Source organism: Seriola aureovittata, chromosome 20 (assembly GCF_021018895.1).
Source record: "Seriola aureovittata isolate HTS-2021-v1 ecotype China chromosome 20, ASM2101889v1, whole genome shotgun sequence".
NCBI lineage: Eukaryota > Metazoa > Chordata > Actinopteri > Carangiformes > Carangidae > Seriola > Seriola aureovittata.
In genome coordinates, this window is record NC_079383.1 from 3901842 (window position 1) to 3921780 (window position 19939).

Consider the following 19939-nt stretch of genomic DNA (forward strand, 5'->3'; position numbering starts at 1 on the left):
ACATATGGGCCGGGGGCCGACGGTGGGCCGTGAAGGTACTGCAAGTGGCCCGACAAATCATTTACAAAACAGTACAATTTTGTATGATGTAATTCTAATAAAATAAAATAAAATAAAAGTATACAAATAATGTTCGATTATTAAAATTATATTATATTGTATTATATTATTTATATCACATATTTAAGTTGAATAAACTTGGTTCACCTGGTAGAGTGCAGACCATTTAGGCTCAGTCCTTACCGTGGAGGCCTGGCTTCAGGTTTGGGTCCGGCCCGAGCCCGGCCCGGGCCCTTTGCTGCATGTCATCCCTTTCTCTTCCCTTTCCTGTTAAAAAAAACGTAATGAATAAAAACCGTAATAGTTTATTATAATAATTTCAAGCTACTCAAGAACAAATAGTAAATGGCAAGCTGAATTAACACATTTTGTTTATTGATAGTTGTTTTTCCAAAGATATATAAGTCACTAATTGTAAAAAAAAAAAAAAGATATCAAGTGAAGGCATTACATCCTATCCATATGTTTATTTACGAATTCTGCCTCTCATTGCTCTCTGTCTTTGTAGGGCATCGTGGACATTTGACCACTGTGTCTAAGTGGCTGTGGCTGTGGCTACAACCGAAACAATGCCAAATGTAGCTTCAAAGAGTGAATTGTGCTCTTTAATCGCATTGAGTGTGGCATTTAGATGGTTATCCTTCCTCTAACATCCTGCTCTAGTCATAGCTCCTAACAGCAGTCGGATGGTGAGTTTGAACAAGTCTCTCTCTGTAGGGCACTGGCAGCACAAGGCTTGTTTTCAGTCTGTCTCATTTAATTTCCGTTGCTCTTTCTTATGCACAGATCTCCAATTTGTACTTACTGGAATACAGTGAGGCAGAGGAAAAAAAAAAAAACAGTCCAGTATTTCAGGAATTCACCAGCCACCTACAAGTGACATCTGAAATTAATTGTGCGTGGAGGAGTAGAGCGGGGAAAATGTTTTCTGTAGAAGTGAAACACGTGGAGGTTGCAGTCTATACTGCGGGAGCAATACCGCTGAAGGAAAACAATCTTCTACGCTAAGGGGGAATGAAATACTGTGGCTTTGATTGGAAAAATAATAGAAAAAAGAGGAGCCCCCAGTTTCTGATTATAAAAACAGAGTCTCTGAATTGTGTCTTTATGATTTCCTGGAATGAATGCCATTACGTCTGAATGGATGGGAGCCATAAGAACCTAAAGAGTCTGGCCTGAAAAGATGATAAAGGGTTATGCTGCCCATTTTAACATATGCACATGCATTATTTTGGTGCAGCAACACAGTTCAGTGTTTGTGACCTTGCGTAAGATGCTAAGATGAGGTGTGACACCACATACACGTAAAAGTTATATTTGAGCTTACACAACAGCTATGAAATAGTACAAACTTATTTCAGAGCTGAATCACACAGAAAATCACATGTTTCAAGGAATTATGTGTCACATTTGACAAGCAGTATGACAATTTGACAATGGCAAGAGGTCATCAAGAGGTCACAAAATAACAAGATAGAAAACAGGAAGAAAGTCAACAACATGCTAGCAGCTGTCAGGTGGTGCAGTGCTGCTTTGAGTCAACATGCTAACATGCTCACAATGACAATACTAACATGCTGATGTTTAGCAAGAGTAACGTTTACCATGTTCTCCACTTTAGTTTGCCGTGTTAGAATGATAACATTTGCTAATTAGCCGTGCAGCTGAGGCTGAAGAGGAACGTCATCAGTCTTGCAGGTAATTGATCATAAACCAAAGTATTGGACACATTTAGATTTTGACCTGTTGGTGGCGTTCAATGTAAAAGTTACGGGATCACCAGAATAAATTCATCCTGCAGGGACCATGAATGTCTGCACCACATTTCATGGTAATCCAATGAATAGTTAATGTAAGTCAGGGGAACACAAAAGTCTTTATGGTTTATTGTCTGGGAGCCGGAAAGACAGTATCCATCCATCTATGCAATCTGTCCATTGTTGAGATATTTCAGTCTGGTCAAAAGCGATGGATGGGTGTTTACATATGATATTCACAAGGGGTCACTAGCAGGCAATGCTTGGCTGTGAAAGATCACAAACCAAAAATGTCCCCAGCGCTGTAAACTGCTGGTCTTAGAGTCATACTTTGGAAAAAAAAAAAACTATTGTCCTTTCAGAGCCGAGTGTGAACTTGAACTTGCCTTGTGGCTGTGCATGTGTGTGTCCATTAAAGTGTGTATCTTCTCAGCCAGGTCTGTCCAGTGAAGGGAGCCAAGGCCGGGGCTGACATGCAGGCTCTCACACAGCTGATAAGGCCGGAGCTGGCTGCGGTGCAGACTGTAGATTAAGCTCTTATAGAAAGGGGAGGAGAAATCTGGCTCATGAGGACGAGGAGGGAGAGAAGGATGTTAGTGATCAACCCTCCAGCGCAGGACCGACATTATTATCTCTGCAGCCCAAATACTGAAGCCTCAACCCCCTCTCTCTCTGTACTCCCACTATCCCTGGAATAGCCTCATCTATACTCTCCTTTAGGGGCCGTTCACAGATGACCCAACAATTTAGACACAGGCCCGAAGCTCTGTATTCTAAACCCTCAGCTTGGCTCACATCAATAATACATTTGAAGGTCCCATATCAATTAGTTTTCATATTTTTTCAAATGAATATATTTTAGATTACAAAATGAATTCAGATTGTTTTCCTCAACTGAAAAAAATACTTGCTGTTAAACTTTACACTTTTAATCAAGTTGTGATGCTAACCAGTGTTAGTCTGACTCAATCTTGAAGAAAAAAAGGATTTTTAATCATACATGTCAATCTCACCATAAAACAAATACAGTTGCTTGATTTTACAGTTCAATTATTTCTCACAAATTTCCAGTTTCCCTGTAAAAAGGAAAAGTGATCTTTGCATGCCTGTGTGCTGTGTGTTACAGTAGCAGTTAATTGAAATTATTTAATTGTTGTTCAAGGTGATTATTTTCCTCAACAGTAATACAATGTGATAAACATCAACTTCCACACACTTTCATGTATAAAGTCAGTGAATAGCTGACTTGGGAAATGCAGAATGTTTCTGTATCAAAGTGATGCTGTTCATTATATTTATCCCAAGTGTCAACAGTGTGTGGGAGCTGATGTCTGTTACTTTCATGTTAGCATACCAGATATTCTGTTAGTAGACAGCAGGCCAGCTGCACATGAAAAGAGAAGAAATGTGTCCACAGAAAGCACAGTTCAACATGAATTATACAGTATATGTGATGTTTTATATTATATTCCATTTTCCCTGTAGTTTGATTTGATTTTTCCATCACTCTTCCTTGGAAATTATTATGAAATTACAGAGCTGTAAAATGAAGCATTACTATAATTAAATTTGGTTCAAGAACTAAACTCTCAGTTCCTATAACTAAATAAAATGTGCATCAAACCAGTTTCATGCTCTTCCTCGCACAAAAGCAGCTTTGAAAAAACAACAAAGCGCATGTTGGTGGGATAAATGCAGCAGCCAGAGCTCTGGGGACTTCAAGTGTCACATGTATATACGTGGCATCGCACATGCATTCTCCAGTCACAGTAAAGGCACCCAGGAGAGCTTGGTGGAGCGGCTGTAGATGAACAGAGTTCGTTTCTATGGATACCCACCCGTGTTCTGATTGCAGTGGTATAATGGCCATGTGTGTCTTGTACCCACGTGACAGTTCACCTTTCATCACAGCATGCAGCCGCTGTATCAACGGGGGCCTGATCTGGCCGGTGCTGAATGGATGTAGAGACTCGGCGGTCCAGAGAGAGGAAGAAATGTGCAACCCACCACGGCTGCTGACACCGAGGCTTCAGCTGCCAGGAACTCTGTGCCAGGCTCCAATTAGGCAGCCATGCATGCTACGCTGAAACAATGGTACTGTTGGTGGGTACAGTAAGTACCAGGCCTTCCCATACACCGTAAACACGTAGTGTAGATTATCGAGTTGGTCGCCAACAGTTTACCTCATTGTGGAAGGATGCTGCATTTTTAACTGGGGCCCCCTGATTGTAGCTTTTCAGTAACAACATTTTTCAGCCGGTTCACACCTCTGCAGACACACAGTAGAAACTCTGCAGCCAGAGATACACACAGTGATAACCTCAGGGGCCTCGACGTGCAGCAAGTGCATTCCAGCTCTCCCAGCTCCCTCTCACCACATCCTATGCAAGGCCAATGTGGTGCTGATAAGTGGGAAACCGGGGAGTAAGAGGGAGGTTGGGTCCCCGAGGGGCCCGCCAGCACACTTGTCCCTCAACCATGGAAACCAGCGTAATGACTTCTCACAATGTTGTGGGGACAATTCATGGAACTGCGAAGGGAAGTGCTTTGGAGATTACTTTCTCCACATGGCTCACAGGTCTTTGTGGAGCCGGTGGAGGTAAGTGGAAGGAGTGGCATGTTGATCAGAGAGCTTGATAAAAACTTGTAAAAGTGCTCCAACGGATAAGGCATCCACATCAAACACCATGTTCTCCAGAAGCAAAAACCTTTTTCCTCGAACAGTAACAGCAACTGTGCAAGTGGCTGCTCAAGATTTTAACATTTTAGGTGGCATTCAACCTCACACGCCAAGATCCTTCTCATTTCTTGTTTTTCCTACACACACACCATTTCTCCTTAAATCCCTCCCATATTTTTCAAACCCTCAGGCCACCTTTTTACATTCTTTCTGGCTCTGAAGGCGCATTAGGAGCCAAGAAAAAGGCAGCAGCATAAACTCTGGCCATCGCCCCGCTGAACCTCAGGACTTCCTGCTAGAGGGCCAATCCGTCTTGGACTTTTCACCAGTTTTCCTAATAAATCAGAACCCACGGTGTGCCGCCTGCAAACAGCCCGGAGGAAGGTCACTGCTGGGCTGGCTTGCCAAACATAACCTTGGTCCCTTCGCAGTCTCAAGTGCTCTATCACTGGGACATGTTCGCATAAAACCTTGACTTTGCAGTTGTTGGGATGAGCTAGAAAAAAAATATGATTAACCTTGACGCTGACCTGTGGCAACCTTCTGAGAAGCGGCAGTGGCACAGTTTCTATCTATCCTCCTAATTGCCTCATAAACTGTCTGTAGATTAAAAAAAACGACGCAGCACATTCTAAACCACCAAATACAAATCAGAGGATCCACAGTGCTGACATTTAGCTCCTTCAAATGAACCCTACAACACCCAGCAATCCCATTTCATCAAATTCCCCTGAGGTGTTGATTTCCCCACCCACTGCCTCTCTAACCACCACGTTTCATAACCGCTTTGTCGCTCCACCGGAGCAGATCCATCAGTCAGAAACTCACTCATGGAAATAAACAAAATCCGCAAACCTCAAAGAACTCTGCCACTCAGAGAGGAGAGGGAAAAGATGGCTGAGATAGAGAGAGAGGTACCGTCCCATGGGCACGTCGAATTTGAAAGAGAAATGCAAGCTAGGAGAGCAGAGGCAGGGACAGTGAGTGAAGTTCAAAGCCGGGGGTTTGCGGGGGGGGCGAGGCAGTGATGGGTTCTCTTCTGTTTCACTCCTTTCCTCCCACCCATGCCGTGCCCCCGTGGCAAAGGGTGGACTGGTGGTAGGAGGGGAAGGGGAGGTAGTTAAAAGTCTATCCTCTCATCCTCCCCCTGACCTCCCACAGCAATAAGCAGAAAAACAGCTGTGGGCTGCACACTCCCTTCTCCTCAAACACTGTCCCATGGGCCTGAGACACACATATACAAACACTCAGGCACACTCATAAGATGTTCACACGTGCACCTTTAGGTCTTTTCTCCTCCCTCAGTCTCACATACACATCCTCAGATTATTATTAACTTTCAAAATAAAACTGGGATGCGAACGACTTTTCTTGGACCACATTTCAGGGGATGTGATTAGTAGACACAAGCATCATGTAGCACTGGAAACTGAATTAAAGGTCTACGCTCTGTCTAGGAGAAATTAAAGTGGTATGTCTCCTTTCACATATTCAACATGACACATCAACCGCTGGGTTTTCAGAGAGGTCAATCCATTCTACAGACTTCACCACAGAGCTGGCTGACTTTGGTTCCAAAGAGCTAGGCGACCAAGTTGAGGTGGTGTCTACTTCGATATAAATGTGACACACGCGAGCACCATTATGTCACACTTTAGATCATTAGCTGCTAAAAAAAATGTATCCAGATGTTACACTTCACAAAATGCTTCTTCTTCTGCATTATAATCATTTGTTTTAAAACCACCGACCCCCGAAAGTGATAACAGGCAGTAAAAGTCACACAAGTTAAAATAAAACTGAATACATCATATTAACAGTACTGCCAGTTACACCAGTGGCTCTCAAAGGTGGGTCCCCCAGGAACCCTTTCAGGGACCCCTCTGGGTCTCCAGCAAAAAGGGGAATAATTTATTCAATCTATAATTCCATCCATACGTTACACAAGGACAGAATGTGTGACTACTTTGGTTCCTGGGTTTCAAACACTCTCTGTTATCAGTTTAGGGATCCTTGATGTGAAAAAGCTTGAAAACCACTGGGTTAATTAGTATACAATATAACGTGTTAAATAGATGATTGGTTGTTAGTAAATTGTTAAAATTCTGTGTAAAAATCAGTATAAGACTGGAGTCTTTTCCTTAAACATCCATTTGGTTTGTTAAAATAAAAAGAAGCTTTTTAATGTTTCCTTTACCACCAATTACTTAATAAAATAAAACATTATTTTATTCCTCTATTTATCTTTCACTAGCTCATTTTAGTTTCCCTTCATAGTTTCCCCTTTTTTTTTTTGGTCTTAGCTCAACGAGAATCAATTTTATGGAGATGACTGCGTGGTCAGCAGGATTACATGGAAACACTGGCGTCTAAATATGTTTGAGCCTTTTCAGCTGTCTGGCTCAAGGATGACACTTATCTGCACCAGACAGTGTTGATGTTTATCATCCACATACCACGTACTCCTCTAGTGTTACTGTATGAAGTAACAAAGGCATTTTAGCTGGCAAGCTAACAATTACAAAAATGTGCTTGTGTTTGATAATTATACATTTTGAAAATGATTACACCAGAGGAACCCAGAATAGTTTTTCAGAAGTTAGTGTTAGTCTTGGTTGATGGCCGACTGGAAATGACTCAGTTACCCTCAGAATTATTCACGTCAATTAAAAATTCCAGGAACTATTACAGCAGGTAACATAAGATGACGCTATGAGGAAGGATGTCTAGTGAATGTGAACAGTTAATAAGCGTAAAGGCTTGCCAGCTAAAATGCTTTACCTACCATCACAAGAGTTGATATAGCGACACTGCGGCAGTATGGACGATTGGCTTTACTTGCTCTAGTGTAGATTTATGATGAACGTTAAACTCAGTTAAGGAGCTATAGCTGTGAAAATGCTGGTGTTCAGTGTTTTTAGACAAGCTAACTACTAACAAAGTCTTTTAACTGGTAAAAAAAAAAAAAGAGCTAGTGAAAGATAAACAGTCAACAGTCGCTTTTCTCTTTTTTAACCAATTAATTGAAGATTTAGGAAAAGTATGAGGTTTATATTTCTTTCTACACTCCTATCTATTTAATTATTTAACTGATTTTACTGATGGATTCAGTTATATTTTTGATGCCTTTGTCAGAGCCTGATAATAACCACCCCGAGTGTTTTCAGTTTAAAATAAAAGCTTGATTATTTTGTTCAATATTGTAATATTAACAAAATACAAAACAAATATCCATGGTGATTTTGTTTGACGGTGTTAACAGATTGATATGTTACACAGATTTTGATTAAATGAACATGTGAATCTACAGTCTCCTGCATGACTATCTGGTAGGACTTTTCGTTTCCACAGTATTGCCTTTAATTACGACAGAGCAGGTAAGTATACAGTAAAATATACAGTAGCCACTCCCTTATTTCAGGTCCCAAACATATGCACACACTGCTTCAGTTACACCCTCCAGTGTTCAAGTTGGGAACTACAGTCCAGCAGAACCATTGCAGAGGATGTTCCTGCTCTTTTCTCACCTCCGACATGAGACAGACAGGAGCACCAGTCTGTAAGATGACGAAATGATGACAAAGATTGTTTATGATTGTTTCTTAAAATGTTTTAACTCGTCTTTTGCTCATTTTTATTCTTCAAGGATTCTAACAAGCTCTTAATCCTCTCACTTGCTGGCTCCCGTCTCCTTTTCTTGCGACTTTTGATCCCTGCAACCTGTGAGGGCAGGAGGAGGGAAGCCAGTCCCCAAGGTGTGGGAGTGGGTGTGTTGGTTTCACTCTTCTGGAGTAGCCAGGTGCTCTCCTGACACAAAGCCACGAAGCGGTCTAGTTGGGTGGCGTTGACGTTCTTGCTGACGTTCAGAGAGTTTTCGAACGGGTTCTGGATGTGCAGCGGGGCCACCTCCGGCTTGTTCTGCTCTTTGCCCTGGAGAGAGAGGAGGGAACAATGCCGGTAGCTGAAAACACATTTGTGAGCAGCAGCAGCTATAAGCGCAGGCCTGTATGTACTGTACGTTATGGTCCATCTATCTTATTGGTCATGGTTTTAGCTCTTCCCTGCTGTATCTGGGGCATCCTCTCCACAGGCTAACAGATGGCAGAGGGAGGGAGAGACATGGACATGGCCCTGGAAAACATTTTGACAGGAGTCATGAAAAAGGAGAAGAATCTAAAAGGGTCAAATAAAAAAAGGCAAGAATGAGCTAGGCTGAAACCTGCTATTCACACCTAACATGTTAGCCGCTGAAGCAGATATGGTCTCCACTTGTGTTTAGCATTTGTAGCTGTCAAATGAACCATCAGTATGTGGGTCAGAGAAAAGTCAAGAACCTTCCATGGTGCTTTGCATGCCGTATCCTGCCCAAAGCCTGACAGTAATGGAGCTGAAGGGATAAAGCGATGGAGCTGTGGGGGTACGGGAGGGACAGAGGATGGCAACATAAAGCCATCAGTCAGAGGAGTGGAGCGAACTGGAGAATTGTGGCACAGTAAAGCAGATTTATGGCTGTTGCTCCACCGGTGAAAGCCTATAGGCATGGGTCACGGCCACAGTCTACCTGCAGGCTTCCTCCGCAGTGTCAAACCTGATATTAGTCTCATATATTAGGCTGCAGGATCCTCTCTTTCCCAGCGACATCAATTCATTAAAATCCAAGCACAAGCAAAGTCCCTGCGACTCAAACACTGTGCCACCAAAAGCATGAAAACCTACTAAATCACCTAAATTACCACAGGTGATGAGTAGAATATTATTCAATGTTACAAATTTTAAGAGGTAAGTTAATTAACTATCCTGTACGACTTGACAAGAAAATTAGCCCTGAACACTCCCTCTGTTATAAACTTTGAGATACAGCAAGATGTGACAAAACAAGACTTGGCTCGATCTTTTCCTGGCTTGATTTTATTTATAACTAGAATTACAACCTCACGCTTGTATGCCCCCGCCAGCCAGTCAAGTTGCAGGAAATATGGTCACAATCTCCCCTTCCTGAGTTACAGCGTTGAATAATGGCCAGAAGTGGGTTTGCAGGACATTATGGCTCTGTTCAGACCTGGTATTCACATCCACCTTGGGTGATTTTATCCAAAGTGTTCAGCTCTAACTACAGGTGTGAACACATCCATGAGGCACTGAAGACGCATTTGAGATCCGATCACTCAGACCACATTAGGAGGTGGTCTGGATCACATGTGGCAGCATTCTGTTCGCAGTGTGAACGCAAATGCATCCTGCGCCACATTGAAGGTCACTGAAGATGACTGAAGATGCATATTAATGCCCGGTCTGAACAGAACCATTGATGTCACAGTGAAGTTGATCTTTGACCGTTTGGATATAAACCACTTCATGATTTTATCCTCTTAGACATTTCTGTTCAATTGTGTCATAATTAGTGTATGAATTCTTGATTTATGGCTGAAAACATATTTTGAGAGGTTACTGTGACCTTGACCTTTGACCTGTGGCCACCAAAATCGAATCAGTTCATCCTGGAGTCTAACTTTACACTTGTGCCAAAGACATTTCCTTGAGATATCGCGTTCACGAGAAAGGGACGGACGAACAATCTGAAAACACACTGCCTCTGGCCGTGGCTGTCACCAGCGTGGAGACATAAAAACTCAAAGATCAATCCTGGGTGCTCTCACACACAGGCACAAACAGGCAATAACAAGATAGATTTGGATTTAAATAGAACAAATATGCATTTGTTTACAGTTAGCATGATGAAGCTCCTAATTGGGATCTTGGCTCATGGAGGCCGGGACCCCTGCGGCTGGCATCTATCACATATGACAGGGACAGCTATCATCTGTGTGTGTGGGAAGACACCATCCACCAAACACGGCTTTTATTACCAACAGATTTCTCTGCTGGAGCTCAGCTCTGATGCTGGGGAAGAAAAGTTGAAAGAAAACTGAACTGTCTTTCCGTTAGCGCTGTAGCTCGTTCTGAATGCCTTTTCATCTGTGTTCTGGTTTCTCAGTGATGCAGCGGTTTGATTTTTGACTGAAGTTTTCAGCCGTACGAGCAGCAGGATAGCCGGAGTGTTGGACAGACCGTTTTGTGAGTACAGACCGGTGTAAAAACTTTATCACCCTTCATACAAATTGTTACTTATGGCCCAACATATATGGCAACACTAACACATATCTGCAATGAGCTGATTGGTTACGTTGGTAATGGAAATAATATGGCAGCAAACAAAGATGACAGAGAGCCTGGGGATTAGACTCCAACACACTAATTGTAAGAATTCTGTTTCAGCTCAGTTCAACAGATAACAAGTTTTTGTTAAAAGGAGTTACTTGTGGTCAAGGTTGCTAGGCGACACGAGCAGCGCACTGCAATGCAACAGTAAGCAGCGGGTGCAGCTGGGGGGCGTCCTCTAAAGGATGTGGCCACTGAACTGCGACATAGTTTCAGTCACAACGGCAACACGTCCCATTATATTGTACATAAAACAAGAGCTTTTAAGAAATGAAATACGTAATATTGCTGGTTTCATCTGTCTGATAAAGTGATGGCTTTTTGTCTCTCAGACATAAGTGTCTTTTACGTTAATGTCCCTTACAGCCTTATTCAGATGTGACAGGACATTTAGGGAAAGCTGGCATGTCAAAGGAAGAAGGGTATTTTCTGTCATCTCAAAGAGTGCATCAGTGATGGATTTTAAAACTCTCACATAAATTACCATTTATCAGATAATTCCAGTACCTGTTTTATAATGTTCTGCAAGAGTTCGTTTTGGCTTGTGGCCAAATGACGACCATGAACTGGAACGGTTTGGTCTCGCAATAGAAGAGTTACTTTTTTAACAAATTTTGCTTTAGTTTTGACCTCGACTTCTTCTTGACCATTTCTCTTCTTCTTTGCACCGTGGAAGTTGGTGCCAGGAATCCCTACTCAGTTTTACAATGTTTGACACAAACAAACACAAACTGTGAGTAACCTGATGTTCAGTTGCCTTATTTATGTAACTGTTATGATTAATACTCATTTATTCATCCGGGAAATTGGAATGAATGAAAATGGAAAATATGGGGAGCCAATTGGTCTGATTATTGTTGTGGTTGTACAATGTATTTTTAACTTATTTTCCTGCATCACTGTAGTGTCCTTTTTTTAAAAATATATTTTAATGTGCATAAGAGATTTTAATCAAGTGACAAATTTACTACAGTCCTCTTTACAAAGCGAATGCTAAATGTGTTTAATTTGTTTCTCTGTGCCACTGCAGCTTTTACATTAATCTGATGGCATCATATTCAAGACTTTTGTCTTAAGACCAACATCATGCTTAAACTGTGCAACTATTTCAACTAGACCTTAATATTAGCTAAATAATCAAAAGTAAAATGTCATCACTGGGCTAATTCTGTGGTTGCATGCGACTATATGCATATGAATAATCTTATATACCTTTCTGATATTGATGGACTTCATGCTGAATGGAAAAGCAGCGTAGAACTCAAAGAATCCACACAGTAGTTGCTCTGAAACAAGGACAGAAAAGTTACATTAGCATGAAAGGCTCGTTAACAGAAATGTTGTTATCAGTCAAACTGAGTTGCAGCCCTGCAGCCCCGACTCCACGCTCTTGTGCTCACCTAGTGTTTCGGTGTTGCTGTGGAGCTGGATTTTGCTGAAGTCGCTGACAAACGTGCAGTCGTTCCCCTCTATCACGCTCTTGTCCGCGGGACCTTGTGGGACGAGAGCGGGGATACAAGGTAAATGACTGCCTTTACACGCCAATGATGGCTATAAACAAGACGACGATGGATGGTGTCTTGTTTATTGCGTTCATGGAGAGGAAGTCAGAGAGGCACACAGCGCAGGGGTATGTACCCGGATCGTGTCCTTGCTTGGCTGCTTTACGTGTCCAGCACTTGTTACTGGTCTCCTTCACCACAAGGAGGCCGGTGTTGGTTGGTGTGTGTGTGTGCGTGTGTGCGTGTGTTACACGACTGTTTAAATAGTTGCATGTGTGCTGTGTGCATGTGTGTGTCCGGAGGAGGCGGGGTCATCAACCTTCCCGGAGTGATGGGTCTTTTATTGTCCTGTAAGCACTCTGTGAGATAGAGTCTGTGCTAAACGGGGCTGAGGAGGTGGAGGTGGGGGAGGGGGAGCGTAGATTGCTTTTGGAAGGCAATTATCAGGCAGCCAAGGTGACAGAGAGAGGGAGAGTGATGGAGGAGCTGCAGTGGACTCACAGCCAGACCGGTGTGTTGGTGGGTACATTATCACAGGATGCTGGGTGCCATGTTCATTACAGATGTATACATGGTAATAAAAGGCCCTTAAGTCAACTACAGGAGAGGTACAGCCAAAATATAAAACACTGAAGCTGAAGAAAATGAAACAACTGCAGACGCCTTGAGGCTGCAGATGAAGGGCATGTTTGGTCATACCCAGCACTGAAATGCTGCTGTTAACTACAGTTATACATTTTTTAAGTCATGGACAGTTGGTTCACAACCCACAAAGGTCGAAAGACAAATCTGAAAACGTATCTCTGCTGCACCAAATTATGTTTATTTTTTCATGTTTTACTTTAGTCTTTGCTTTTGTGAATAACTAGACAACTTTATATTTAAGAACAAGCAAAAATGACATTTTTGGGTTGAACTGGTCACAACTGGTGTGACCGGAGGTCGCAGGTTGCTTCATTTTAAGGCATCACAAATCTCTGACAACATCCTCTCTTGAAATCCTGATTGTAAATTCTAGAGTTGAAATAATTGTATAATAATAATTATAGTAATAAACTGAACATCCTTAAGTTTTGGACAGTTGGTCAGATCAACTAGACATCTGACAACTTTTTCACAATTCTGACATGTTACAGAAAAAGCAACTAATCAATTAATTGACAAAATAAGATTGCAGATTAAATCAATCATGAAAATAATTGTTATTGTAGCCTTAGGTTATCTGATCAATCACATGCCTCTTTAATGTGAGAATTTGAAGCTTCGTTTTGTCTTATGTGATAATAAACACAACATTTGTGGGTTTGAATTTCTGTCAGACAAAAAACCTATTTGAAAATGTCATTTTGAGAAATTATGTGATCAAGATAATTATCATAAATTTAAGTAATAATGAAAGTAATAATTAATCGCAGCCCTAACACACTGTTATATTTTTAACTCTTACGTAAAAGCTATTTAAGTTCAAGTACTCTCTCACAATATATCTTATTTTAGATCATAATATTGATAAATACTGTGCTGTATTAAATTTTCCAGAAATAAACTGTTTATGCATAGAATAACCAGACCTGTGTGTACTGTATGTTCTTATCATACCCAGTGAATTAAATACCTGGCAAATCTAGATAATTCATATTGATGCAAAAATCATTACATAATCCAAAATTGCCATATCGTAGTCATGCCAATTGATTTGTGCCATTTCTCAAAAAGCTCTAATGCACCCAGAGATATTAAAGGAATAAAGAAGATGCTATAAACAGAAGAGCGAAATCTACAAGTATATTTAACATCATATCCCCAGGACCTAATTTCAGTTGTTCTGAGGTTATGGTGGAGGGGTGGGGTCAGTCACCATAGCAGGAATGGGGTTAGAAGAACGCAGGGAAGAAGCAATGCATGTAAAGCTTTACGGCACTATGATCCTGTCACACCCGACCTCCAGCATGTGCATCTTTTAAGGATGAAGAAAAGCAATAAAAACATGATAATGTACAAAAGGGTGAAACACAAGATATCTCCTGAGTGAAAGGTGCTGCCAGGTGTTACCTGCAAGGTCTCTGAGGTGGTCCAGTGTGGGGATTATGGGAGAGCTCCTCCTCTGCAGGAAGAACAGCACCATGACTGTGAGGGAGAAGTTGGTGATCCAGGCCCCGGGGATGCTGCTGGTGACCCCGTGAGCTCGGGCCCAGCAGCGCACAGTGAACACCAGGCAACGCACCCGCGGGTCCAGCTCTCCGTACAGGTAGAGCAGCTCTGTGCTTTTCATCGCCACCCTGTGGAGAACACACAGCATTACTTCTTCCACTACTGACAGCCACTGTGCCGCATGTTTTAATGGCTTTTAATATGTTACAGTCTTTTGATTTCACAAACCTGTGTAGTCAATAGAGTTTAAGTAAATTTAACTTTAATGTCTTTAATCTTTAATGTCTATTGAAGGCAGGTGGTGTAGCCTACTGTTTGCATGTTCGCCCTGTGTCTTCGTGGTTATTTCCTGCAGGTACTCTGGCTTGAATTTCACTTGATGGCCTGCAGGTTGCATTGAACACTGTCCCTACAGATCTGTGATTAAAACAGTATCAGCATAGGCTGAACTGAATGAGACACTGTATTATGTTGAAAGTCAGTGGTCAGTGAAATTAAAACTACACCGAAACCACCACTAGAGAGCAGCCTTTGTCAGTGACTGACTCAGCCACAGTTGTAAGTTTTTCTCTTTCCTCTCACACACACACATTTCACAGGCAGGAAAGTGCTACGCTTCAAAGATCTCACTGCGATATAAGAAAAGTCCCCCTCACATCTACCCACAGTGAGTGGTTCAACTCCATTTCCTTAGAAACTGCAGTGGTTTTCTGTACGTTAGCAGGTGTGTACGTTATTTGTGCTGCCAGCAGCAGAGACCACAATTTCTTTATGGTTGGAAGAGAAGAAGTGAAACGCAAACAAGCCACCACTTTAGCCCCCCTGTTCAGTTTCTCTGTGGCAGGCATGCAACCAATGCATGACTTCCTGCCTGAGTTTGGTTTCTTTTTGGGGGTTTTGCCTGACAGCGAGGTCAAAACAATCTTCAATAATTTAAAAAGTAGTTTCTGTGAAGCAAGAAACCTATGACCAACTGTAATTGACATTTCGAGACATGACTGTTCCACTGCATGAAACTGATCCATACGTTACTAAAACCCTGCAACACAAGAGTCTGGTTAAAGAATCTTTGATCTTGTTTTGATGTGGCGAATGGTGACGATTGAATACCTGTTGTTGGTTGTGAGGTCACACTGAAAGCCAGAGGGCTGGTGGGCAAAACGGACCAGGGGGCATCGGGCATTGAGAATCTTGTGCACGCCGGCGCATCCCGGCCCAAACTGGTCCACACACTCCCCGATGACAGACAGGATGCTCTGGGTGACAGCACGCTCTGAGTTGGCCCTCTTCATCTGGTACTCCAGACAAAGACCTGACTTTGGCTGAAAACAGAGTTTGGAGACGTTTAATGACCACAACACAATTTCCTCTTGTTACCTAAGGCAGTATGTTACTTTACATCAATACACAATTCTCAGTGCACTGTTTATGTACTATATTGTGCCCTTAGTAGCGTCTATAGCACCAACACAGGCTATGTCTGAAAAGTACAATGTTAAGAAGCTGGACCCAGTGAATGTTTGAAATACTACTTGAAATATTATTTGATTATCAAAATTGTTGCACAGTAATTGATAGAATGGTAAATGTGTCCTATTCACTCTCTCACACACACACACACGGCTTTGCGCTACAGTGCACGGTGCTAGCTTGACTATCAGGAGCAAATTGGGATTCAGTGTCTTGCCCAAGGACAAATAGACACTGAACACTGAGCAAATGATGAACTGTTTCAGCTCTACATGAGACAGCAAAAACACTCAACTATACAGTCATAGAAACTTCAATAATTCTGATTCATTATAATCACAATCCCTGACAATCTCCTGCACTTTATTCAGGCTACTAAATTATTATTGGAGTGACACTTTACTTTAGCCGCTCAACCCCTTAGCATTTATAAGAAATATACAAACATTTACTAAATGCTTTATAACACACTATAATGTAATTGTATGTATCGACATTTTGTAACGTTTATTTAATGTACAGTATTAGTCAACAATTATGCCTCATACTATGAAGATATTTTATATAATTCATATATTTAATTTATATTATTACAGCTTGTTTTGCTCTATTGTCAGCAGCTTCCACTTTTAGTTACAATTGTTGAAAAATATATTAATAACCACCTTTATCTGCTTAAAACTACATCATAGTGTGTTAAAACCACTTATTAAACAAAAATATAAATATATAAATGTATACACAACGCTTACAAATGCTGATGATGCTGATGATGTAGAAAAACTCAGCCCTTTTATCACGTTCTCCTACCACATCACTTTAAAGGTTGCAACTGATTCAGAACTTCGCTTTTCACCTGAAAAAAAGAAGCGACACCACATCGTGCCGGTTCTGGCGTCATTACATTGGCTCACTGGTTCTTTAGATTTGGAGGTCTGTTTATTGGGTTTACAAAGATTTAAGTGGCTGAGACTGTATTTTATTAGCATATTAATCTTTATGTGTTTAAGTGACAGTCTTTGAATTACCCCCACTGTATGAAGTGTGCTATATTTATGAAGATGATGCTTGAGTGTTTTCAAAGTAAACGCTTGAAAGAATTTCAAAGAAATGATTGACGCAAAGCAGTCATGTATGTCTGTATACTGTTATAACTCTGCACAGCTCCGCCCTAATGAACTGAAATGGTGGGAAATGACTGTAGTCACAGCGAATGGCAGCTTTTTTTGTTGTTGCAAGTGGAAAGAGGTAATCTGTTTTGTCCAACTCAGTGCGGTCTAAATCAATAGAAAATCAAAAAGCCTACATATTTTTGTGGTAGATGCGTTGCTGCTTTGCAACATTTTATGTGCAGTAACTGTCTGACCAATTGTGAATTGAACTGAATTTAAATATTTTGTCTGGCTTTACAAATGTAACGTTCTGTTGTCTACAGGTGATGAATACTAATGGACTACCCAAACCCCTGTTATTACCATCTTTATATTCCTCCCACTGATGCCATCGAGGTCCAGAAACATGTCCAGGTCACAGCCCAGCTTCCCGAAGCCGTTCACCGATGAGCCAAATGGCTTAATGTTGCATTCTGGGAAATAAGCAGCAGCAATGTCCTTGAGCAGGGAGCAGACAAGAAAACGCAGCCTGCTGTTCTCCTCTGTGAGCTGATAGGCTTCTGTCAGGGAGGTTATCTGCTGGTCGATCTGACGGGAAATAAGGAGACAGGCCAATCCTTGAGGCATGTAGCTCATCTTTTATACTTTAAGGGATCTATTTAAATGGATCCACACGTGCAGTGCATTCAGAAAGTATCCAGACCCCTTCACTTTTTTCATATTTTGTTATGTTGCAGCCTTAAAATTAAATTCATTTTCCCTCATCAATCTACACTCAGTAACAGATAATGACAAAGGAAATTTTTACAAACTTATTTATGAGGAAAAACTGAAATATCACATTGACATATTCAGACCCTTAACTATGACACCTGAAATTTACCTCCGGCTCCCCTCTTTTCTCTTGATCATCTTCGAGATGTTTCCAAATCTCATAGATGACAATGCATATCAGAGCAAAAACCAAGCCATGAGGATGAAGGAACTGCCTGCACAGCTCAGGGACAGGATTGTGTCAAGGCTCAGATCTGGGGGAGGATACAAAAACATTCTGCTGCATTGAAGGTTCCTGAGAGCACAGTGTGGCCTTTTCCAACAGGAAAATGACCCTGAGCATGGAGCCAGGACAATGCAAAATACAACTGTCCATGGACGGTCCACATCCAACTGGACAGAGCCTGAGAGGATCTGTAAAGAAGAATGGCAGAAAATCCCCAAATACAGGTCTGCAAAGCTTGATGCGACTTACCCAAGAAGACTTGAGGCTGTAATCTCTGCCAAAGGTGCTTCAACTGAATACTGACTAAAAAGTCTGAATTCGTATGTCTGTGTGACATTGCAGTTTTTCCTTTTTAATTAATTTAAATTTCAGTTTCTGCTTCATCATTATGGGACATTGAATGTGAATTGATGAGGGATTGATAACATGAAACCGTTTTAACCTTCAGGCTGCAACATAGCAAAATGTGAAAAAAGTGAAGGGGTCTGAATACTTTCTGGATTGTTTTTTTCTTTCAAGTTAAATCTAAGTCACTGGAATAATCCTCAAATCTAAACTGAAATCCTGAATGTGTTACTTTACTTACACTCTCCTCTCTGGACAGTCTCTGTATGAGCTCATTGATGGGAATGGTGGTTTGTGGTTGGCACTGCTGGCCGGGCTGCTGGTTTGGTGACGCCACAGAGCCAACGTTTCTCAGTGATAGCAGTCTCGACTTAAAAGGCACCATGGATTCATGGCTGACACTGGGGATGGCGGCCTCTTCAAGCAGAGAGGCAACACTTTCCTGGTTGACAAACTCCACCACAGCATACATGCCCTGGAGAATAACACCAGCATTATATCACAATTTCATCATGCAACTGAATCATAGCATGACAGTGAAGTTTGTCATATGTGCACCATAAATATGTTTTTTCACTTACATAGCTTTCATAAAAGAAGTGCTTCTTGATATCTCCATGTCTTGATAAATGCTTGAGGAACTTTTTCTCATTGGTTCTGGAGTTGCAGCTGATGAGGACAGATTTCTCTGCTTGTTCTTGTCTCTCCGCCTGGACAACATATAATGACTTACGTCCATCCTTTTCCTTTTCATCTGACAACAGGGAACAAAATATTCAACACCTGCATGAATAACGTTTACGTCGTATAGTGTTGTTGTCAGACAGACTTTGGGTGTTGAAGACTTTGCACTACGAGTTACGTGTATGATCTTCATTAGCCCCAGAATGCAACAGCATCCACAAGGCAGCATCTGCTAAAGTCAAATCTTAATTCAAATGACAGAAAAAAATCACTATTGACTGAACTGATATGACTCCCTGGTTGACAAACACAATGCCAACATTTACTGTGACCCCACTCATTTCTGAAGCTATTAATTTTCTAGGAAATAAGTACCACGACGTGAGACAAGGCTATCGAAAACATAAAGATTTTTCGAAGAATGACGAATACTGTACAGCAGGCAGCGGTAGTGTATCCGGGCTAGCATGTAGGCTAACTTGGCTTGACAGTTTCATATACTAACCACTTTCGTCTTTCCGAGTCGCCTCACTTTGCGCTGCGACCACGTTTGTTCCAATACTTCTGTGAAGAAATGTGTCGACCTTCTGTAAGCACTTCACCAGCCTGCCCCGTCCCCTCATATGTAACCTGCACACCGCTATGGAGGACGCCATTGCTATTAGGAAGAAACTAAAGGGCGCGTGCGCGTTGCTCTGTCTACGGCAAGCGACAGCTACCAGTTCGAACCAACTGCTGCATGTACTGAAAAACGTATCATTGTGGCACTTAAGATAAAAAATTATAAATAAAGGAGCATGGATGGTTGGTTATAATTTTTCTGTGTAATTTGTAGCTATTGTAGACTAATAGCCGTAAGTGTAACCAACCTAATTTCCTCTTTTGACTTATTCTATGTCTAATTACCTTAAATGTCTCTATGTTACATTTTTACTGACTTCTACCACGTGTTGTCACTG

The 19939-nt window shown here is 41.6% G+C and overlaps 1 protein-coding gene across 2 annotated transcripts; it reads right to left on the minus strand.

Moving 5' to 3' along the window:
- Window positions 1-2807: 2807 nt before the first annotated feature.
- On the minus strand, window positions 2808-19847 carry mtpap (mitochondrial poly(A) polymerase). Of its 2 annotated transcripts, none has more exons than XM_056364535.1 (9): window positions 19486-19624; window positions 18878-19006; window positions 18538-18771; window positions 17315-17539; window positions 15480-15691; window positions 14271-14497; window positions 12117-12209; window positions 11929-12002; window positions 2808-8427 (listed from the first exon to the last, which is right to left on the minus strand). In XM_056364535.1, exons 3-9 carry the CDS (start codon window positions 18766-18768, stop codon window positions 8110-8112), a joined length of 1380 nt encoding a protein of 459 aa, XP_056220510.1. In that variant the 5' UTR covers window positions 18769-18771; window positions 18878-19006; window positions 19486-19624; the 3' UTR covers window positions 2808-8109. The 2 variants fall into 2 exon arrangements, with proteins under 2 accessions (XP_056220510.1, XP_056220509.1); XM_056364534.1 differs by having other exon boundaries at window positions 2809-8427; window positions 18878-19050; window positions 19486-19847.
- Between the last annotated feature and the right edge of the window lie 92 nt (window positions 19848-19939).

Excerpts from the sequence above, each read along its gene's own strand:
- mtpap (XM_056364534.1), bottom strand. The coding sequence starts at position 19,636 with ATGGCGTCCTCCATAGCGGTGTGCAGGTTACATATGAGGGGACGGGGC. Across the intron at positions 19,051-19,485 it reads GACTCGGAAAGACGAAAGTG|ATGAAAAGGAAAAGGATGGA; the intron begins GTTAGTATATGA and ends CCCTGTTGTCAG. Across the intron at positions 15,692-17,314 it reads GTGGGAGGAATATAAAGATG|CCAAAGTCAGGTCTTTGTCT; the intron begins GTAATAACAGGG and ends CTCTGTTTTCAG.